At 43.6% G+C, this 24,237-nt stretch overlaps 1 protein-coding gene and 1 pseudogene across 1 annotated transcript; both read right to left on the bottom strand.

The window, feature by feature from the left end:
• Positions 1-222: 222 nt before the first annotated feature.
• Positions 223-2,003, bottom strand: LOC109780760 (E3 ubiquitin-protein ligase RSL1-like; annotated as a pseudogene).
• A 791-nt stretch (positions 2,004-2,794) lies between these two features.
• Positions 2,795-12,415, bottom strand: LOC141022846 (uncharacterized). The gene is made up of 3 exons (XM_073499118.1): positions 12,349-12,415; positions 11,822-12,267; positions 2,795-2,860 (listed from the first exon to the last, which is right to left on the bottom strand). Exons 1-3 carry the CDS (start codon positions 12,413-12,415, stop codon positions 2,795-2,797), a joined length of 579 nt encoding a protein of 192 aa, XP_073355219.1.
• Between the last annotated feature and the right edge of the window lie 11,822 nt (positions 12,416-24,237).

The following is a 24,237-nucleotide window of genomic DNA, read 5'->3' as shown; positions in this document are numbered from 1 at the left end:
CGGGGGCAAGACGGGGAGAACTTTGTTCCATCTTCAAGAAAAGCAGCCGTCGTCTCGTCTTCTTGACCATGACACAAACTCTAACAAAACTTTTAGAAGCACCTGAAAACGAAGCCCTCCCGTCGGCAAGGACCGGGATCCACCGCGCACCCATGGCCCTAAGGTCACAGAAGACATGTGAGATCGGCGGCGCGCCGATGGGAGGCAGAAACCCTAGCGGCCTTTTCTTGAAGGTGCCCATAGTTGCCAAGTAATATCACAATCCACGGCAGCATGAAGCACAATAGACAATGCATACATGCAAGAGAATGGAAGGGAAAATGAAAATATATATGTACCACCGGTAGTCCTCTGTTTGGCTTCCTCACTCAAGAGTTCAGCACTACTAATTAGTACTCGATCAGTTCAACAACCGTCGACTCAAAGCATTTACATGACCGCATCCTTGCCGAGAGTCGAGGAAAGGCCAGCGCTTGGCCCGGCCCCGATGAGCTCAAAGCCGGCGTCGAGTGGTATGAAGTCCTCCCGTCGCGAAGCATAGCATCTGCACATCCCCTCTGCCCGAGACGAGCCACAGCCATAGCAGAAGACGGAGCCACACCTGTGGATCACAAGAGCCGACAAAGATTCAGTACTCCCTCCGTAAACTAACATAAAAGCTTTGGATCACTATTTAAACTAATATAATAGCATTTAGATCATTATTTTAGTGATCTAAACGCTTTTATATTAATTTAACATACACAGAGAAATTGTCACTAGTAATGGCAGACTCAGAGAAATTTGCCTTCATGTTTTTGGTTGGGGTTCTGAATCTTGGTGTTTGTTAACATTGGTTTTGTTATACGAAATGGAACCGGGGAACCGATCCCCGCTGATCTGAAAAATGGAACTCATATGCTGTCGTCGTCGTCGGTCAAGTCAACAGGGTTTTTCAAGTCAGTAGTCAACCCAAGTCTACAAATTTATAGATGCTCCTACGAAGACTACAAATCACAATCAATGGTTCACAGGAAAAGCGACTGCAATTCAGACAGTGTCCTCCAAAATTGAATAACCAAATTCTAAGCAACAGCTGCGTTTGACAATCCTCCTTCATTGTTTGAAACGGCCATCGGAAAAAGTCGCACAAACCCTGGTTCATAATCTTAAGCAAGTTTGAAGATTTAACCGAGGAGGAAACTTGCAGGTGAAAGTCAATTTAAGAAGTAGCCAGCAGCAGCAGTAGTACGTTGTTACCGCGGTTAGTTTTACCTGCACAGCATGCTCTTGCACCCGTCGATCCGGTCGATCATGGCGCGGCAGCTCGGGCAGCGCATCCAGCTGCGCCCCACAGCGAGCCGGTCGAGCGCGCACCCTTGGCCGCCGTCGTGGCGGTCGTCCCAGGGCTCCTCGCACAGCAGGCAGAAGGCGCGCGAGCACCCAGGGCAGGTCGCCTCCTCAGGCACCTCGCCGACGGCGGCGCCGCAGCCGGCGTCGAGCACCACGAGCTCGCCGCAGTCCCGGTAGGGGCAGCGCGCGCGTCCCGGCCCGACGGCGCGCTCGCAGAGCGCGACGCACCAGGCGTCGAACACGTCCATGTCGAGCAGCTTCTACGCCTCCGGGTGCATGGCGCCGGGGCAGCCGGCCCCGGCCGCCGGGCAGGGCACGGGCACGTTGCCGTCCGCGACGCGGGCCTCGATGTGGGACACGACGCAGGCGACGCAGAACTCGTGCGCGCAGGCCGGCGTGGCGCGGAACCGGTCGAACACCAGCTTGGGCTCCATGCAGACCGCGCAGTGGAACCGGCCGATCTCGTCGTCGCTGAGCGGCGGCACGCGGGACGACGATGAGGACGGCGGCCGGTCCGGCATGGAGCCCCGGATGAGCTCCTGCAGGCGGAGGTCCTGGACGTCGAGCTCCGGCGCCGCGCTCGCCATGGGACTGCGTGGGTGGAAGGAGGTTGGGTTAGTGGGGAGGTGGGAGGTGGGGAAAGTCGTCGTCGGTCGCTATTTTGTACAGGGGGCACGCGCTCTTGGTGGATTGGCGAGTAAGAATCGGAGGAGAAGATGAAAGGTAGCTACACTTCTTGGATCGTGACAGACCAGAACACAAAGTGCCGAGGATGATGAGTCATCTTTCCACGACCGAGCCGTCCACGCCTCGGAAACTCAGAATCGCAACGAGGACAGAAAACATAAACTTCAAGGTATAGTAGTACATGAGAAGTACGGAGTAGTTACACAAATTAAAATTAAATGTTCGAGCTACAGCAGTTTGATAGCTGAGCTCCGATAACAGGAATGAACCCGACGGTACTTGCTAGGTCCGGAATATCCTATCTCGGTTGTGTTATTTACTTATTTTCACAACTTCTCCCTGCATATTGATATTGACCTGCACGGTTAATATACTTCGCAGAATTTGTACCTAAGAAATTCAAAAACCTCTGCACCAAGCATATGAGCAAATTATTAGTGGTATGGTAACAACCCTGTAAAAGAAACCAGATTTCCTCTCGTCCTGGCGACTGGAACCCTAGCCGCCGCCAAGAGGCCAATCTTCTAGCGTCGTTCTCCGGCGACCTCAGTCGTCGGTGGTGAGGGGGATCGTCGGATCCACGTGCATAGATCGTTTTTACTCTCTCGTAGTCTAGGTTTTTGGGTTGTTCATCGTCTTGCTTCGGCGGCGACGATGACGATGCTGAATAAAGATTCTTCGGATCCATCCTTGACGATGCCTTCAGTCCTGTGGTTGGGGATGAATTTGGAAACCAGTCTGTTCAAGCAAGGATGGCGTGGCGGCGGCGGCATCCTCATGGTGGACCTGTGTCCTCGGGCTCCGCCGTTGCGACGACGTTTACTCCAACGTCGGCGCGGAGCTTGGGAGGTAGTCCAGGAGCGGATGCAAATTGTGGCCTGCATCGACGACATCTAGAAGACGAACCGTGTGCTGGATCCGTGGTTCGTGGATGGCAGGTGTGGTTTCCTCCTTCGACATCCTAGTCGTGGTGGGGTGTCAGATCTGGAGTTCGATGGCGTGCCCTGTTGGGGAACGTAGTATTTCAAAAAAAAATTGCCTACGATCACGCAAGATCTATCTAGGAGAAGCATAACAACAAGCGGGGAGAGTGTGTCTACGTACCCTCGTAGACCGAAAGCGGAAGCGTTTAGTAACGCGGTTGATGTAGTCGAACGTCTTCGCGATCCAACCGATCCAAGTACCGAACGCACAGCACCTCCGCGATCTGCACACGTTCAGCTCGGTGACGTCCCTCGAACTCTTGATCCAGTTGAGGCCGAGGGAGAGTTTCGTCAGCACGACGGCGTGGTGACGGTGATGATGAAGTTACCGGTGCAGGGCTTCGCCTAAGCACTACGACGATGTGACCGAGGTGTTAAACTGTGGAGGGGGCACCGCACACGGCTAAGAGATTGTCTGTTGTCCTTTGGGGTGCCCCCTTGGCCACGTATATAAAGGAGGGAGGAGGAGGAGGCCGGCCTAGGAGAGGCGCGCCTATAGGGGGAGTCCAACTAGGATTCCCAATCGTAGTTGGAGTCCCCTTCCCTTTCCAAGAGGGGAGAGAGGGAAGGAGTAGGAGAGGGAGAAGGAAAGAGAGGGGGCGCCGCCCCCTCCCTAGTCCAATTCGGACTTTCCATGGGGGGGCGCGCGGCCACCCCTTGTGGCCCTTCTCTCCTTTCCCGTATGGCCCATTAAGGCCCACTACTTCCCCCGGCGAATTCTCGTAACTCTCGGGTACTTCGAAAAATACCCGAATCACTCGGAACCTTTCCGATGCCCGAATATACCCTTCCAATATATCAATCTTTACCTCTGGACCATTTCGAGACTTCTCATCATGTCCGTGATCTCATCTGGGACTCCGAACAAACTTCGATCATCAAATCACATAACTCATAATACAAATCATCATCGAACGTTAAGCGTGCGGACCCTACGGGTTCGAGAACTATGTAGACATGACCGAGACACATCTCCGGTCAATAACCAATAGCAGAACCTGGATGCTCATATTGTCTCCTACATATTCTACGAAGATCTTTATCGGTCATACCGCATAACAACATACGTTGTTCCCTTTGTCATCGGTATGTTACTTGCCCGAGATTCGATCGTCAGTATCATCATACCTAGTTCAATCTCGTTACCGGCAAGTCTCTTTACTCGTTCCATAATGCATCATCCCGTGACTAACTCATTAGTCACATTGCTTGCAAGGCTTATATTCATGTGCATTACCGAGAGGGCCCAGAGATACCTCTCCGATACACAGAGTGACAAATCCTAATCTCGATCTATGCCAACCCAACAAACACCTTCGGAGACACCTGTAGAGCATCTTTATAATCACCCAGTTATGTTGTGACGTTTGATAGCACACAAGGTGTTCCTCCGGTGTACGGGAGGGTCATAATCTCATAGTCAGAGGAACATGTATAAGTCATGAAGAAAGCAATAGCAATAAAACTAAACGATCAACATGCTAAGCTAACGGATGGGTCTTGTCCATCACATCATTCTCTAATGATGTGATCCCGTTCATCAAATGACAACACATGTCTATGGTTAGGAAACTTAACCATCTTTGATTAACGAGCTAGTCAAGTAGAGGCATACTAGGGACACTCTGTTTTGTCTATGTATTCACACATGTACTAAGTTTCCGATTAATACAATTCAAGCATGAATAATAAAAAATTATCATGATATAAGGAAATATAAATAACAACTTTATTATTGCCTCTACGGCATATTTCCTTCAGTCTCCCACTTGCACTAGAGTCAATAATCTAGTACACATCGCCACGTGATTTAACACCAATAGTTCACATCGTCATGTGATTTAACACTCTATAGTTCACATCGCCATGTGACCAATACCCAAAGGGTTTACTTGAGTCAATAATCTAGTTCACATCGCCATGTGATTAACACCCAAAGAGTACTAAGGTGTGATCATGTTTTGCTTGTGAGAGAGGTTTAGTCAATGGGTCTGCCACATTCAGATCTGTATGTATTTTGCAAATTTCTATGTCTACAATGCTCTGCATGGAGCTACTCTAGCTAAATGATCCCACTTTCAATATTAATCCAGATCGACTCAGAATCATCCAGATCGATGTCAAAGCTTGCATCGACGTAACTCTTTACGACGAATTCTTTATCACCTCCATAACCGATAAATATTTTCTTAGTCCTCTAAGGATAATTTTGACCAATGTCTAGTGATCTACTCCTAGATCACTATTGTACTCCCTTGCCAAACTCAGGGCAGGGTATACAATAGGTCTGGTACACAGCATGGCATACTTTATAGAACCTATGGCTGAGGCATAGGGAATGACTTTCATTCTCTCTCTATCTTCTGCCGTGGTCGGGCTTTGAGTCTTACTCAACTTCACACCTTGCAACACAGACAAGAACTCCTTCTTTGACTGTTCCATTTTGAACTACTTCAAAAACTTGTCAAGATATGTACTCATTAAAAAAAACTTATCAAGCGTCTTGATCTATCTCTATAAATCTTGATGCTCAATATGTAAGCAGCTTCACTGAAGTCTTTCTTTGAAAAACTCCTTTGAAATACTCCTTTATGCTTTCCAGAAAATTATACATCATTTCCGATCAACAATATGCCATTCACATATACTTATCAGAAAGGCTGTAGTGCTCCCACTCACTTTCTTGTAAATACAGGCTTCACCGCAAGTCTGTATAAAACTATATGCTTTGATGAACTCATCAAAGCGTATATTCCAACTTCGAGATGCTTGCACCAGTCCATAGATGGATCGCTGGAGCTTGCACATTTTGTTAGCACCTTTAGGATTGACAAAACCTTCTGGTTGCATCATATACAACTCTTCTTTAATAAATCTATTAAGGAATGCAATTTTGATATCCATTTTGCCAGATTTCACAAAGTGCAGCAATTGCTAACATGATTCGGACACACTTAAGCATCGATACGAGTGAGCAAATCTCATCGTAGTGAACACCTTAAACTTGTCAAAAATCTTTTTCGACAATTTGAGCTTTGTAGATAGTATCACTACCATCAGCGTCCGTCTTCCTCTTGAAGATCCATTTATTCTTAATGGCTCGCCGATCATCGGGAAAGTCAATCAAAGTCCATACTTTGTTCTCATACATGGATCCCATCTCAGATTTCATGGCCTCAAGCCATTTCGCGGATCTGGGCTCATCATCGCTTCCTCATAGTTCGTAGGTTCGTCATGGTCAAGTAACATGACCTCAAGAACAGGATTACCATACCACTCTGGTGCAGACCGTACTCTGGTTGACCTACGAGGTTCGGTAGTAACTTGATCTGAAGTTTCATGATCACCATCATTAGCTTCCTCACTAATTGGTGTAGGAATCACTGAAACCGATTTCTGTGATGAACTACTTTCCAATTCGGGAGCAGGTACAATTACCTCATCAAGATCTACTTTCCTCCCACTCACTTCTTTCGAGAGAAACTCCCTCTCTAGAAAGGATCCATTCTTAGCAACGAATATCTTGCCTTCTGATACGTCTCCAACGTATCTACTTTTCCAAACACTTTTGCCCTTGTTTTGGACTCTAACTTGCATGATTTGAATGGAACTAACCCGGTCTGACGCTGTTTTCGGCAGAATTGCCATGGTGTTATTTTTGTGCAGAAATAAAAGTTCTCGGAATGACCTGAAACTTCACGGAGAATATTTTTGGAATTAATAAAAAATACTGGAGAAAGAATCATTAGCAGGGGGCCCACACCCTGTCCACGAGGATGGAGGGCGCGCCCCCTGCCTTGTGGGCCCCCTGAGGCTCCACTGACCACAACTCGAACTCTATATATTCACGTTCGGGGAGAAAGAAACAGAGAGAAGGATTCATCGCGTTCTATGATACGGAGCCGCCGCCAAGCCCTAATCTCTCTTGGGAGGGCTGATCTGGAGTCCGTTCGAGGCTCCGGAGAGGGGAATCCGCCGTCGTCATCATCAACCTTCCTCCATCACCAATTTCATGATGCTCACTGTCGTGCGTGAGTAGTTCCATCATAGGCTTGCTGGACGGTGATGGGTTGGATGAGATTTACCATGTAATCGAGTTATTTTTGTTAGGGTTTGATCCCTAGTATCCACTATGTTCTGAGATTGATGTTGCTATGACTTTGCTATGCTTAATGCTTGTCACTAGGGCCCGAGTGCCATGATTTCAGATCTGAACCTATTATGTTTTCATGAATATATGTGAGTTCTTGATCCTATTTTGCAAGTCATTAGTCACCTACTATGTGTTATGATCTGGTAACCCTGAAGTGACAATAATCGGGACCACTCCCGGTGATGACCGTAGTTTGAGGAGTTCATGTATTCACTAAGTGTTAATGCTTTGGTCCGATACTCTATTAAAAGGCGGCCTTAATATCCCTTAGTTTCCATTAGGACCCTGCTGCCACGGGAGGGTAGGAAAAAAGATGTCATGCAAGTTCTTTTTCCATAAGCATGTATGACTATATTCGGAATACATGCCTACATTACATTGATGAACTAGAGCTAGTTCTGTGTCACCCTATGTTATAACTGTTGCATGAGGAATCACATCCGACATAATTATCCATCACTGATCCAATGCCTACGAGCTTTTCACATATTGATATTTGCTTAGTTACTTTACCGTTGCCACTGTTACAATTACTACAAAACTGCTACTGTTACTTTTGCCACTGTTACCATTACTTCCATACTATTTTGCTACTAAATACTTTGCTGCAGATATTAAGTTTTCCAGGTGTGGTTGAATTGACAACTCAACTGCTAATACTTGAGAATATTCTTTGGCTCCCCTTGTGTCGAATCAATAAATTTGGGTTGAATACTCTACCCTCGAAAACTGTTGTGATCCCCTATACTTGTGGGTTATCAAGACTATTTTCTGGCGCCGTTGCCGGGGAGCATAGCTCTATTCTTTGAGTCACTTGTGATTTATATCTATTGATCACTATGAGGAACTTGAAAGACGGAAAAACCAAGATTTATCATTCAACTACGAGGGGAGGTAAGGAACTGCCATCTAGCTCTGCACTTGATTCACCTTTTGTTATGAGTATATTTGCGGCACCTACACCTGCTATTGATTCTGATATGTCGCATGTTATTGATGATGCCACTTCTGCTATGCATGATGCTTATGATGAAACTACTTATATGCTTGAAAATATTGTGCCACTAGGTGAATTTCTCGATGAACAACTTGCTAGGGTTAGAGAGAATGAAATTATTGAAACTGATAATATTGATGAAAGTGATGATGAAGATTCTCCCCTAGATATGAATTGCCTGATGTGCCTGAGGGTTATGTTATGGATGAAGAAACTGCTAGAGACTTTTTTTGCTTGCAAAGATAGATATGATCTTAAGAAACTGTTAGCTAAGCTGAAAGAAAAGTCTTTGAATGCTAGAATGAAATATGACCCTGCTTTTGCTACTTCACCTATCTGTATTTCTGATAAGGATTATGATTTCTCTGTCGATCCTGAGTTAATTACTTTGGTTGAATCTGATCCTTTCTATGGCTATGAATCTGAAACTGTTGTGGCACATCTTACTAAATTAAATGATATAGCCACCCTATTCACTAATGAGGAAAAAATTCGTTACTACTATATCCTTAAGTTATTTCCGTTCTCATTAAAGGGTGATGCTAAAACATGGTTTAATTCTCTTGATCCTGGTTGTGTGCGTAGTCCCCAGGATATGATTTATTACTTCTCTGCTAAATATTTCCCCGCTCATAAGAAACAAGTTGCCTTAAGGGAAATATATAATTTTGTGCAAATTGAAGAAGAGAGTCTCCCACAAGCTTGGGGGAGGCTTCTCCGATTACTTAATGCTTTGCCTGATCATCCTCTCAAGAAAAATGAAATACTTGATATCTTTTATAATGGACTAACCGATGCTTCCAGAGACCACCTGGATAGTTGTGCTGGTTGTGTTTTCAGGGAAAGAACTGCCGATCAAGCTGAATTGCTATTGAATAATATGTTGAGTAATGATAATAATTGGACACTTCCTGAACCAAATCCTAAGCCAACTCCGAAGAAAAGGGGTATTCTATTTCTCAGTCCTGAAGATATGCAAGAGGCAAAGAAATCTATGAAAGAAAAAGGTATTAAAGCTGAAGATGTTAAGAATTTACCACCTATTGAAGAAATACATGGTCTTGATAACCCGACACAGGTAGTAAAGGTAATTTCTCTCAATAGATTTGATGAAGGTGATATTCCTCGTTATAAGTCTGCTAGTCAATGCTTAGATGAGTTTGATAATTTTATTGTTAAACAAGAAAACTTCAATGCTTATGTTGGTAGACATTTGAAACTTAATGCTTATATGATTGAACACTTGAGTGATTATGTCTAGAGTTAAAGGTGACCTTAAACTCATTAGTAAACATGCTTCTATGGTTACCACTCAAGTAGAACAAGTGCTTAAGGCTCAAAATGATTTGCTCAATGAATTAAATAATAAGAAAAATGATAATGCTGTTAGAGTTGTGACTAGAGGGGGTAGAATGACTCAGGAACCTTTGTATCCTGAGGGCCACCCTAAGAGAATTGAGCAAGGTTCTCAGAGAATAAATGTTGATGCACCTAGTTCTTCTAAGAAGAAGAAAAAGAAAAATGATAGGACTTTGCATGCTTCTAGTGAACCTGTTATTGACACACCTGAGAATCCCAATGATATTTCTATTTCTGATACTGAAACACAATCTGGTAATGAACATGAACCTAGTGATAATGTTAATGATGATGTTCATGTTGATGCTCAACCTAGTAATAACAATGATGTAGAGATTGAACCGGCTCTTGATCTTGATAACCCACAATCAAAGAATGAACGTTATGATAAGAGAGACTTCGTTGCTAGGAAGCACGGTAAAGAAAGAGAGCCATGGGTTCAGAAACCCATGCCTTTTCCTCCTAAACCATCCAAGAAAAAGGATGATGAGGATTTTGAGCGCTTTATTGAAATGATTAGACCTATCTTTTTGCATATGCGTTTGACTGATATGCTTAAAATGAATCCTTATGCTGAGTATATGAAAGATATTGTTACAAATAAAAGGAAGATACTGGAAGCTGAAATTTCCACCATGCTTGCTAATTATACTTTTAAGGGTGGAATACCAAAGAAACTTGGAGATCCAGGAGTACCAACTATACCATGCTCCATTAAAAGAAACTATGTTAAAACTGCTTTATGTGATCTTGGAGCCGGTGTTAGTGTTATGCCTCTCTCTTTATATCGTAGACTTGATTTGAATAAGTTGACACCTACTGAAATATCTTTGCAAATGGCCGATAAATCAACTGCTATACCTGTCGGTATTTGTGAGGATGTGCCTGTTGTGGTTGCAAACGTTACTATTTTAACGGACTTTGTTATTCTTGATATTCCCGAGGACGATAGTATGTCGATTATCCTTGGTAGACCCTTCTTGAATACTGCGGGGGCTGTTATTGATTGCAACAAAGGCAATGTCACTTTTCATGTTAATGGTAATGAGCATATGGTACACTTTCCGAGGAAACAACCTCAAGTCCACAGTATCAATTCTATTGGAAAAATTCCAACTATTACTGTTGGAGGTTTCGAATTTCCTCTTCCTACTGTCAAGAAGAAATATGATATTCTTATTGTTGGGGACATGCATATCCCCGTTGAGGTAACCTAGTGTTATTCGAAAATTCTCCGGTTTCATGTTATTCGGAAAGAGTTTGTTAACAAGACTTGATCAACCTTGTTAGGGGATTCCTTTTGATGAGCATGAGATGGATGAAGTTAGAAAGAACAACTCTCTGTAACCTCCTTTTACTTTCTGTTATTTAGATTAAATAAAGCAAAAATAGTATTTTCTGTCTGTTTTCTGAATTATCCTTGCCATAAAAATACCCCAAAAATAAAAGTTCTCCAAATGTCCTGAAATGAAATATGATTTTTTGTAGAATATTTAAGAATATCTGGCACTGAGAACACACCAGGGGGAGCCACCACCTGGCCACGAGGGTCCGGGGCGCGCCCCCTACCACATGGGCCCCACGTGGCCCCCTCCACTTATTCCAGCACCCACACACTTCTTCTTCCTCCATAAAAAATCCTACCCTAGCTCAAACCCGTGTTCTAGCTCATCTTGCTGCCATTTTCGATCTCCTTGCTCAAAGCTCCATTCACAAAACTGCTTTGGGGGATTGTTCTTTGGTCACTACTAGAAAAAGGCTTACTAGTGGCGCACCAGTTTTGCCTACTAATGGCGCACTACTGGTGCGCCACTAGCACCACGCCACTAGAATATTTTAGTAATGGCGCACCACAGGTGCGCCATTAGTATCTTGTATACTAATGGCGCACCACGGGTGCGCCATTAGTATCCCACAGGTGCGCCATTAGTAACTGGTATACTAATGGCGCACCAGATGGAAGTGCGCCATTAGTAGCATTTTTTTTTAAAAAAAATCGTTTTTTTCTTAATCTCAGGTCACTATTTCACATATGAGATATCCAACACATATATATACAACAAGCATCCATATAACAATCATATCCAACACACAAGTTTCATCATATATACATACATAGCCAACACATAGTTCCATCGTTACATATTACAAAAGTTTCACATTGTTCATCCAACATCGTTATCCATCCAACACCATATTACAAAAGTTTCACATAGTTCAGTTCTCATTGTTCTTCTCCTTCTCCTTCCTCAGCCTGATGCGCCAAGAGCGGCGAGGCGGTGGAGGCAGCTGTGGGATGTAGTCTTCTACCACAATTGGCGTGGTCATGTCGCCCAGCTGTGGGATCGCCGGTGCCACCACTGGTGCGTGGTCATTGTCAGGCACCACCACCATCGCGAGGCCACCTTCAGGCAGGACGGGCACGACCATCGCTAGGTCATCCTCAGCCACCACCATCTCTTGCCCATGGTCAGCCACCACCATCTCTTGCCCATGGCCAGCCACCACCATCTCTTGCCCTTGGTCAGCCACCACCAGCGCTAGGTCATCCTCAGCCTGATGCCCATCGTCATCCTGCAGCGGCCCACTCTGCTCCTCTTCTCCCCCACTCCAGTCCGGATCATCCTTCTTGCTGTCTTTGCTGCTGCCAGAATCGCTGCTGCTTTCGCTAAAGCCAGAATCGCTGTTGCTTTTGCTACAACCATAATCGCTGCTGCTTTGGCTGTAGCCAGTGTCGCTGCTGCTGCTCCCATTGCCTGTCCAAATGCAACAATGGCCGTTAACAATCGATGTGAGACAAAGCCAAATGTAGAGGAATAAGAAGAGGCAGAACGCACTGGCATCTTCGTCGTCAGTGTAGCGCATGCGACACATAGTCGTGTTGAAAACCTTCACGATGAGCATTGTGGCATCATCGTCGTACCTGAAGAGAAGAAACTACCCAGTCCGTAGGTCGTAGGCACTGTAGAACTTCTCCCAGCCACGGCACAGGTACATGTGGCCCTCCTTGATCACCAACTCCACGTCCCACAGCCTGCGAACCCCGCTGCCGGCCTGTCGGAGCTTCACATTATGTGGCGGATCTTCACCCAGCATGTTCATAAAAGTGTCAGGCAGCCTCTGCAATTTGGGACAAGGAGTGATGTAGCAAACAACAGAGTTATCATAATGAGATGGGTGAAGGGGAGATCTCTCGTTTTATATACCTGCCTCGTGGCTGATACTGAAGTCCCAAGTATGATACTGAAGAACTCGAAAGCATCCAACTCGTACTCCGGTGAGGCAGAGCGGCGGTGGCTGCTTCCCCCCATCTCTGATAAGCAGCAGAAGAGACCAATTAGTACCAGGATTATACATCGACTAATTATACATCTGACCCAATTTATAAAACATGCGATGTATTCCACAATACAAAGAACAACTACCATTAATCAACTTTGCTGATTCCTAATAATAGACTTATTGATTGACATTTAGGATCAAAATGCAACCAATGAAAAAACAAAACAGAGGATCAGAGACAAGCCATGTCTTGCATTGTTTCTATTTTTGTGTTTACGGAAGTACCTAATGGTATTTTTATGATGTTTTGCAGCTGGTGAAAACGTATGAAATTGCATTGTTTTGCAGCTGGTGAAAGAAGCACCTAATTGCATTAACACATGTCCAGTTCCAATAGAAATCTTGGGGTACATTCATGCTTGAGACCCATAACAGGAGCTTACTAGCATTAACACATGCATCAAGCACCAGCTGCATTGTTTTGCAGCTGGTGAAAGAAGCACCTAAACTACAATACCTTACATGTAAGCAGTGCAAAAGGAGATGAAGAAGATATCAGTTGCAAAACCCGACAGCAATTGTTACACCGCTTTAATATCTCTCAACACTTTCTAGTAGCAACTAACAACCTGTATCATCACATATTTGCCCTATTGAAGTTTTGCACGATTTGGAATATATAACAGTTAATGATGTAATATGGCAATGAAGCAATTGCATTAAAAAACTAAGACATGTGGAAGAGTGGACACTGTACCTGTCAAGGGAGAGGATTGCTCCGCGACACCACCACTTCTCAAACTTGGCCTTCACAACACACTACATGGACAGATGTAAACTAAAATATGAATTCCTTTGCACTGGGATCATAAAACAAAATATTTAGAACTGAATCATATAGTAATTAATCACAATCTACAGGGCTGCTGCACTCTAATCTTTGCAAAAGAACAAAAAAATAACATTGTTTTAACCTAAACAGAAGTGCCAAATACTAAACAATGACCATTGTTGTTATACTAGTGAACTATCTGCTAGAGATTCTACACCCATACTGAAAGCAATGTACGAGGCTACGAGCTGCCACCTTTTTGGCGCACCAGGGAGCTGGAGTGGCTGGAGGTCGAGCTGGGCTGCTAGACGTCGACGGGGCGGATCTCGACTGCGAGGGAGTCAGTCGATGGTGATGGAGTCGGCGCTGGACAGGTGGGAGGGAATGGGGAATGGCGGAGAGAGGGAGGAAGGAGGAAGGAGGAGAGGTACCTGGTCGCCGGAGGGGTCGGGGTCGGGGTCGGCGAAGGGGTCGCGGTCGGGATCCGAGCTCTTCCGGGTCCTCGCTCGCCGCGGTCGAAGGAGAGCAGGGGCCGGTGGCGGAGGACGGCAGGGGCAGGCGGGATGGGCGCGTCGGGGCGGACGGAGGGGGCGGAGCAAGGGGGCGGCGGCGGCGTGCAGGCGCGGCGGACGGAGGGGGCGGAGCAAGGGGGCGGCGGCGTACGGTTGGGGTCGAGTGGGGGATCTGGCGAGGGAGGGAGGGAGGGAGAGGCCACGCACAGTGCGAGGGGAACAAGTGGAGTGGGTTAGCAATGGCGCACCTCCCCCTAGTGCGCCATAAGTACGTCGATTCTAACGGCGCACCGCCCCCTGGTGCGCCATTAGAATTTTGTTTTAATTACTAGCCCGACTGCTCAGGTTATATTTCCACCTAACCCTATCTCCATCAAAACACGCCCACTAGCCCGACTGGTCAGCACGCAGCACACACACTAGGAGGTCCTGGGTTCGATTCCCAGGCTCCCAAATTTTTGTTTTTATGCATTTAAAATGCTGTTTGATATTTATTTGTGTTTAAATATGTTCAAACTTGTTTAAATCATAACAGTAATATTTTTTTATAAAAACAGTAATAATTTTTATAAAAAATGCATTTAAAATGCTGTTTGATATTTATTTGTGTTTAAATATGTTGAAACTTGTTTAAATCATAACAGTAATATTTTTTTATAAAAACAGTAATAATTTTTATAAAAACAGGGTGCGGGGGAGAGGGTGCGGGGGGGTGCTCGGCGGCGGTGGAGCAGGGGAGGGTGCGGTGGGTCGTCGGGGGTTGCGGGGGGTGCTCTGTCCTTGTCGTTACCGGTGTAGGATTCCATCGTTACCCCGGAGTTCTGATAACCATCGCTCTTCATGTCCTTGTCCTCGGTGTAGAATGTGTAGCTGTTGAATGCGAGGCGGAGGTTGCGGCGCGCGCGGGCGAGGGCGAGGTTGGTGTCGGCCCTGCGGCGCTGCTTCGGCGAGAGTGGGGTGGGGTCGGAGGGGAGGATGGGGAGAGGGAGGCGGCGGGGGCGCGGATTGGGAGCGGACGGAGAGGAACTGGCGCGGGGGAGAGGGACGAAGGGGAACTGGCGAGGGAGAGGGAGGAATTAGCTATAGCATTCATTTGTGACGGTGGAGCAGGCCGGAGAGGGTGCAGGGGGTCGTCGGCGGCAGTGGAGCGGGCCGGGGAGGGTGCGGTGGGTCATCGGCGGCGGTGGAGCAGGGGAGCTAGGGTGCGGTGGGTCGTCGGCGGCGGTGGAGCGGGGGAGGGTGCGGTGGGTCGTCGGTGGCGGTGGAGCAGGGAAGGGTGCGGTGGGTCGTCGGCGGCGGTGGAGCGGGGGAGGGTGCGGGGGGTCGGCGGCGGCGCCCGGTGGAGCGGGGTAGAGGGTGCGGGGGGTGCTCGGCGGCGAGGGGGCCCGGATCTGGCGAGGTGGGATAGCGATCGAGATGGAGGGGGATCGCTAGTAATGGTGCACTGTTCCCTGGTGTGCCATTAGTAGTTTTGCAAAAAAATAAAAAATAAAAAAATATAGTAGTGGCGCACTATGTAGCTAGTGCGCCATTACTAGTTAGAACTAGTAATGGCGCACTGTGTCCTGGTGCGCCATTAGTATGTTTGGAAAAAAAATTGTTACTAATGGCGCACCGTTTGTCTGGTGCGCCATTAGTGTCTTTCACACTAATGGCGCACCGGCACATGGTGCGCCATTGCTATATAGCAATGGCGCACCACATGTCTGGTGCGCCATTAGTGGCCATTCCATCTATAGCCCTTTTCCTAGTAGTGGGTATGTGACTCCTCCAATGCTCCAATTAGTTTTTGTTCTAGTACTTTATTTATTGCAAAAGAAATCTGCTTAGGTGACCCTGTTCTTGAGCTTGCATGTCAAATTTATATGGTCAAAAGTAGTTTTAATGCATGATATAGCCTCTAGGCACTTGTGGGAGTAGTTGCTATCAATCTTGTTGAGTTTGGTTCACTTTTATTTTGAGTCACTAAAAATTTCAGAAATTTTTCAGAGGAAGAAATATGTTTAGGAAAATGTGATGACCCATAAGTATAGGGGATCTATCGTAGTCCTTTCGATAAGTAAGAGTGTCGAACCCAGCGAGGAGCAGAAGGAAATGATAAGCGGTTTTCAGCAAGGTATTCTCTGCAAGCACTGAAATTATCGGTAACAGATAGTTTTGTGATAAGGTAATTGGTAACGAGTAACAAGTAACAAGTGTAAATAAAGTGCAGCAAGATGGCCCAATCCTTTTTGTAGCAAAGGACAAGCCTGGACAAACTCTTATATGAAGGAAAACGCTCCCGAGGACACATGGGAATTATCGTCAAGCTAGTTTTCATCACGTTCATATGATTCGCGTTCGGTACTTTGATAATTTGATATGTGGGTGGACCGGTGCTTGGGTGCTCTCCTTACTTGGACAAACACCCCACTTATGATTAACTCCTATTGCAAGCATCCGCAACTACAAAAGAAGTATTAAGGTAATCCTAACCATAGCATGAAACATATGGATCCAAATCAGCCCCTTACGAAGCAACGCATAAACTAGGGTTTAAGCTTCTGTCACTCTAGCAACCCATCATCTACTTATTACTTCCCAATGCCTTCCTCTAGGCCCAAACAATGGTGAAGTGTCATGTAGTCGACGTTCACATAACACCACTAGAGGAGAGACAACATACATCTCATCAAAATATCAAACGAATACCAAATTCACATGACTACTAATAGCAAGACTTCTCCCATGTCCTCAGGAACAAACGTAACTACTCACAAAGCATATTCATGTTCATAATCAGAGGAGTATTAATATGCATATAGGATCTGAACATATGATCTTCCACCAAATAAACCAACTAGCATCAACTACAAGGAGTAATCAACACTACTAGCAACCTACAGGTACCAATCCCAGACTTGGAGACAAAGATTGGATACAAGAGATGAACTAGGGTTTTAGAGGAGATGGTGCTGGTGAAGATGTTGATGGAGATTGGCCCCCTCCCGATGAGAGGAGCGTTGGTGATGACGATGGCGATGATTTCCCCCTCCCGGAGGGAAGTGTCCCCGGCAGAACAGCTCCGCCAGAGCCCTAGATTAGTTCCGCCAAGGTTCCGCCTCGTGGCGGCGGAGTCTCGTCCCGAAAGCTTGCTTATGATTTTTTCTCGGACGAAAGACTTCATATAGCAGAAGATGGGCACCGGAGGGCCACCAGGGGGCCCACGAGGCAGGGGGCGCGCCCAGGGGGGTAGGGCGCGCCCCCCACCCTCGTGCCCAGGGTGTGGGTCCCCTCTGGTATTTTCTTCGCTCAGTATTTTTTATTGTTTCCAAAAATAACTTCCGTGGAGTTTCAGGACTTTTGGAGCTGTGCAGAATAGGTCTCTAATATTTGCTCCTTTTCCAGCCCAGAATTCCAGCTGCCGACATTCTCCCTCTTTATGTAAACCTTGTAAAATAAGAGAGAATATGCATATGTATTGTGACATAACGTGTAATAACAGCCCATAATGCAGTAAATATCGATATAAAAGCATGATGCAAAATGGACGTATCAACTCCCCCAAGCTTAGACCTCGCTTGTCCTCAAGCGAAAGCCAATAAGGATAAATATGTCCACGTGTTTAGAGGTAGAGGTGTCGATAAAATAAAATACGGACATGAGGGCATCATGATCATTCTCATAACAGTAACATATATAGATATTGTCATATGATTTCTTATGCTCAAGTAATAATATATTCACAATGTCAAGTATGAATCAGAAACTTCATTGAGAACTAACAAACTATAATCTCAGTCATTGAAGCAATTGCAATTTATCATAACATCGAAAAGAGTCTATGTAAGAGCTTTTCAGCAAGTCCACATACTCAACTATCATTTAGTCTTTCACAATTGCTAACACTCACGCAATACTTGTGGTTACAGAGTTTTAATCAGACACAGAGAAAGAGAGGGGCTTATAGTTTCGCCTCCCAACCTTTTACCTCAAGGGTAATGTCAACAATAATAGTTCATGCTAACTTACATCCAATTGGATATATATATATATATATATCAGGATCTTTCCAACACAAGGTGCTTGCCAAAGGATAAAATGTAAAAAGGAAAGGTGAAGATCATCATGACTCTTGCATAAGGGTAAGAGATAAAAGTAAAAGATAGGCCCTTTGCAGAGGGAAGCAAAGGTTGTCATGCACTTTCATGGTTGGATGCATAAAATCTTAATGCGAAAGAATGTCACTTTATATTGCCACTTGTGATATGGACCTTTATTATGCAGTCCGTCGCTTTTATTTCTTCCACATCACAAGATCGTATAAAGCTTATTTTCTCCCACACTAATAAGTCATACATATTTAGAGAGCAATTTTTATTGCTTGCACCGATGACAACTTACTTGAAGGATCTTACTCAATCCATAGGTAGATATGGTGGACTCTCATGGCAAAACTGGGTTTAAGGGTATTTGGAAGCACAAGTAGTATCTCTACTTGGTGCAAAGAATTTGGCTAGCATGAGGGAGAAAGGCAGGCTCAACATGTTGTTTGATCCATGAGAATATACTTTATTTCGGATATAAGAAAATATAACCCATTACGTTGTCTTCCTTGTCCAGCATCAACTCTTTAGCATGTCATATTTTAATGAGTGCTCACAATCATAAAAGATGTCCAAGATAGTATATTTATATGTGAAACCTCTCTTTCTTTAATACTTCCTATTAATTGCAACGATGACCAAAACTATGTTTGCCAACTCTCAACAACTTTTAATCATCATACTCTTTATATGTGAAGTCATTACTCTCCATAAGATCAATATGATCTCTTTTTATTTCTTTTTATTCTTTCTTTTTCTTTTATTTCCTCAAGATCATGGCAAAATAATCAAGCCCTTGACTCAACACTATTCTTTATTATATAACTCACGGACTCGACTACATAGAGGGATCATAAAGAAAAACTCAAAACTAGACCATACCAAAAAATTTATTTTAATAGATCAAGATATTACCAAAAGGATCGAACTAAGAAAAACGGTAAAGATAGGAGTGTGATGGTGATACGATACCGGGGCACCTCCCGCAAGCTTGGCAGTTGCCAAGGGGAGTTCCCATACCCATGTGATTATATCTCCTTTGCTGGTGAAGAAGATGGTGGAGTTGTTGATGATGTGCCTTTAGCTTCTTCATACTGTAGTTGAGAAGAGCAATTTCCTCCTTTAAATCATCGACCTCCGATTCCAGCTTCAAGATCTTGTCACATAAATCTCCTTTGCTTTTCTGCCGAAAACGAGAAGGAATAGATCGGTTGTTAGATAGTTTAGCCCTCTTAGGGAGACTAGATTTCTTGAACTTCATGTGTATATCCCCAGGTTGAGGTAGAGGGACATCCTCCTCCTCCGAACTTGAATCATTGATCCTCATCAAATGAGCATCCTCCTCCTCATCCGTAGTTCGACCACAAGGAGATAATCCCCATAGGTCTTTGGGTCAGCAATGAGGTGTGAGACATAGCTCTCTCCGTCGGAATTTTGAATGACATCTTGCTCCAAATCCGCTACAGAAACAGCTCGAAACAAAAACAGAGGATATTTGCGTGATACATGAGTCAAAACCTTCGGGAGATTATATAATGAATTTTTACCGACCGAAAGAAGTATCGTGCAAGAAAACAGAGTCTAGAGAGCACTCGAGGTGCCCACGAGGCAGGGGGCGCGCCCAGGGGGGTAGGGCGCGCCTCCCGCCCTCGTGGAAGCCTCGTGTCCTTCCCGGACTGCTTCTTATTTTCCTATTTTTCTAAATATTCCAAAACGGAGAAAATTTGCCATTAGAACTGTTTTGGAGTCGGTTTACTTACCGTACCACATACCTATTCCTTTTCGGAGTCTGAAACGTTCTGGAAAGTGTCTCTTATATATTCCTCCGGTGTTACGGTTTCAATAACATTAGTTTCAACATTTATAGGGTTACCTGAGATATAATGTTTAATTCTTTGACCGTTCACCACCTTCGGATTTGTGCCCTCGAAGTTGTTGATTTTTATGGCACCGGAACGATAGACCTCCTCGATAACGTAAGGACCTTCCCATTTAGAGAGAAGTTTTCCTGCAAAAAATCTTAAACGAGAGTTGTATAGCAACACATAATCACCTACATTAAACTCACACTTTTGTATCCTTTTGTCATGCCATCTTTTAACTTTTTCTTTAAACAACTTGGCATTCTCATAGGCTTGGGTTCTCCATTCATCAAGTGAGCTTATGTCAAATAACCTCTTCTCACCGGCAAGTTTGAAATCATAATTGAGCTCTTTAATAGCCCAATATGCCTTATGTTCTAGTTCGAGAGGTAAGTGACATGCTTTTCCATAAACCATTTTATACGGAGACATACCCATAGGATTTTTATATGCAGTTCTATAGGCCCATAATGCATCATCAAGTTCCTTGGACCAATTCTTTCTGGATCTATTAACAGTCTTTTGCAAAATTAATTTGAGCTCTCTGTTACTCAATTCTACTTGACCACTAGACTGCGGATGATAAGGAGATGCAATTCTATGATTAACATCATACTTAGCAAGCATTTTACGAAAAGCACCATGAATAAAATGTGAACCACCATCAGTCATTAAATATCTAGGGACTCCAAACCTCGGAAAAATAACTTCTTTAAGCATCTTAATAGAGGTGTTATGATCAGCACTACTAGTTGGAATAGCTTCTGCCCACTTAGTAACGTAATCAACAGCAACTAAAATATGTGTATACCCATTAGAGGAAGGAAAAGGTCCCATGTAATCAAAGCCCCAAACGTCAAATGGTTCAATAACAAGTGAATAATTCATAGGCATTTCTTGACGTTTACTAATGTTACCAATTCTTTGACATTCATCACAAGATAAGACAAACTTACGAGCATCCTTGAAGAGAGTAGGCCAATAAAAACCGGATTGCAATACCTTATGTGCAGTTCTATCTCCAGCGTGGTGTCCTCCATAAGCTTCGTAGTGACACTTGCGTAGGATCTGTTCCTGTTAATGCTCAGGTACACAACGCCTAATAACACCATCTACTCCTTCTTTATAAAGATGTGGGTCATCCCAGAAGTAATGTCTTAAATCATAGAAAAACTTTTTCTTTTGCTGGTATGTGAAACTAGGTGGTATAAATTTGGCAACAATGTAATTAGCATAATCAGCATACCATGGAGCAGTACGAGAAGCATTTATGACATTTAATTGTTCATCAGGAAAGCTATCATCAATAGGTAGTGGGTCATCAAGAACATTTTCTAACCTAGACAAGTTGTCTGCAACGGGGTTCTCAGCTCCCTTCCTATCAATAATATGCAAATCAAATTCTTGTAGCAAGAGAACCCATCTAATAAGTCTAGGTTTAGCATCTTTCTTTTCCATAAGATATTTAATAGCAGCATGATCAGTGTGAATAGTTACTTTAGAATCAACAATATAAGGTCTGAACTTATCACAAGCAAATACAACTACTAAGAATTCTTTTTCAGTCGTGGCATAATTTCTCTGGGCATTGTCTAGAGTTTTACTAGCATATTGAATAATATTTAATTTATTATCAACTCTTTGCCGAGAACAGGACCTACAGCATAATCGCTCGCATCACACATAATTTCAAAAGGTAAATTCCAATCAGGTGGCTAAACGATAGGTGCAGAAATCAATGCTTTCTTAAGTATTTCAAATGCTCTTACACAATCATCATCAAAAACAAATGGTATATCTTGTTGTAATAGATTAGTCAGAGGCTGAGAAATTTTTGAGAAGTCCTTAATGAACCTCCTATAAAAACCGGCATGACCAAGGAAACTTCTTATACCTTTGATATCCTTAGGACACGGCATCTTTTCAATAGCATCCACTTTAGCTTTGTCAACTTCAATACCTCTTTCAGAAATTTTATGCCCCAAGACAATGCCTTCATTAACCATAAAGTGGCATTTCTCCCAATTCAAGACGAGATTAGTTTCTTCACATCTCTGCAAAACTCGATCAAGGTTGCTCAAGCAATCATCAAAGGAGGATCCATAAACGGAGAAATCGTCCATGAAAACCTCACATATCTTTTCACAAAAGTCAGAGAATATAGTCATCATGCATCTTTGAAAGGTAGCAGGTGCATTACATAAACCAAAAGGCATACGTCTATAAGCAAAAGTACTGAAAGGGCAAGTAAAATTGGTCTTTGCTTGATCATCAGCTGACACAGGTATTTGAGAGAAACCAGAGTAACCATCTAGAAAGCAAAAATGTGTATGTTTGGATAATCTTTCTAGCATTTGATCAATAAAAGGCAAAGGGTAATGATCTTTTTAGTAGCTTTATTTAGTTTGCGGAAATCAATTACCATCCTATAACCAGTAATAATTCTCTGCGGAATCAATTCATCTTTATCATTAGGAACGACAGTAATACCTCCTTTCTTAGGGACACAATGAACAGGACTTACCCACTGACTATCAGCAACGGGATAGATTATACCTGCCTCAAGGAGCTTTAATATTTCCTTTCTTACCACTTATTTCATCTTAGGATTCAGCCATCGTTGATGATCAATAACTGGTTTGGCATCTTTCTCCAAATTTATTTTGTGTTGACATAGAGTGGGACTAATGCCATTAAGATCATCAAGAGTATATCCAATAGCAGCACAATGCTTCTTCAGAGTTTTCAATAATTTTTCTTCTTCATGCTCTCAAAGGTTAGCACTAATAATAACAGGATATATCTTCTTTTCATCTAGATAAGCATATTTAAGAGTAACAGGCAACGATTTAAGCTCAAACACGGGATCACCCTTGGGTGGTGGAGGATCCCCTAGGATTTGAACAGGAAAATTGTGTTTCAGAATGGGTCCCTGTTTAAAGAATACTTCATCTATTTCCCTTCTTTCATTCATAAACATATCATTTTCATGGTCTAGCAAATATTGTTCTAAAGGATCACTAGGAGGCACAACAATAGAAGCAAAACCAATAATTTCATCTTTACTAGGCAATTCTTCATCACGAGGTTGTCTACGAAATTTAGAGAAATTAAACTCATAATACATATCATCCAAACCAATAGTAACAACATCCTTCTTGCAATCTATCTTAGCATTAACAGTATTCAAGAAGGGTCTACCAAATATAATGGGACAAAAGCTATCTTGAAGGCAACCAAGAACAAGGAAATCAGCAGGATATTTAGCTTTCCTACACAAGACTTCAACATCTCTAACAATCTCAATCGGCGAAATAGTATCTCTATTGGCAAGTTTAATGGTGACATCAATATCTTCTAACTCAGCGGGTGCAATATCATGCATAATTTCTTTATATAAAGAGATAGGTATTGCACTAGCACTAGCACCCATATCACACAAGCCATGATAACAATGATCTCCAATTTTAACAGAAATAACAGGCATGCCTACCACAGGTCTATGTTTATCTTTAGCACCGGGTTTAGCAATTCTAGCAGTTTCCTCACAGAAATAAATAACATGCTCATCAATATTATTAGCCAAGAGATCCTTAACAATAGCAATATTAGGTAAAACTTTAACTTGGTCAGGAGGTGTATCAGTTCTAATATTACTTTTACGAACCACAGTTGAAGCTCTAGCATGATCCTTTATCCTAACAGGAAAAGGTGGTTTCTCAACATAAGCAGTAGGAACAATAGGATCATTATAAGTGATAGTCTTTTCTTCAACTTTAATAGGTTCAACTACTTTTACTTCTATGGGAGGATGATATTTAAACCACTTCTCCTTAGGGAGATCAACATGAGCAGCAAAAGATTCACAAAAAGAAGCTACTATCTCAGAGTCAAGTTCATATTTAGTGCTAAATTTACGGAAAACATCGGTATCCGTAAAAGATTTAACACAGTCAAACTTAGGTGTTATACCTGACTCCTTACCTTCGTCGAGATCCCAATCTTCATAGTTGCATTTAATTCTTTCCAATAAATCCCACTTGAATTCAATAGTCTTCATCATAAAAGAACCAGTACAAGAAGTATCGAGCATGGAGCGATTGTTGTCAGAAAGCCGAGCATAAAATTTTTGAATAATCATTTCTCTTGAGAG

The sequence above is a fragment of the Aegilops tauschii genome, chromosome 5 (genome assembly GCF_002575655.3).
Source record: "Aegilops tauschii subsp. strangulata cultivar AL8/78 chromosome 5, Aet v6.0, whole genome shotgun sequence".
Classification (NCBI taxonomy): domain Eukaryota; kingdom Viridiplantae; phylum Streptophyta; class Magnoliopsida; order Poales; family Poaceae; genus Aegilops; species Aegilops tauschii.
Note: the sequence above shows the minus strand (reverse complement) of the source record. Positions and strands in the feature narration are given on the sequence as shown.

Excerpts from the sequence above, each read along its gene's own strand:
- LOC141022846 (XM_073499118.1), bottom strand. The coding sequence starts at position 12,415 with ATGCTCATCGTGAAGGTTTTCAACACGACTATGTGTCGCATGCGCTAC. Across the intron at positions 12,268-12,348 it reads CACTGACGACGAAGATGCCA|GCAATGGGAGCAGCAGCAGC; the intron begins GTGCGTTCTGCC and ends GCATTTGGACAG. Across the intron at positions 2,861-11,821 it reads ACATGACCACGCCAATTGTG|CTCCGCGCCGACGTTGGAGT; the intron begins GTAGAAGACTAC and ends CTACCTCCCAAG.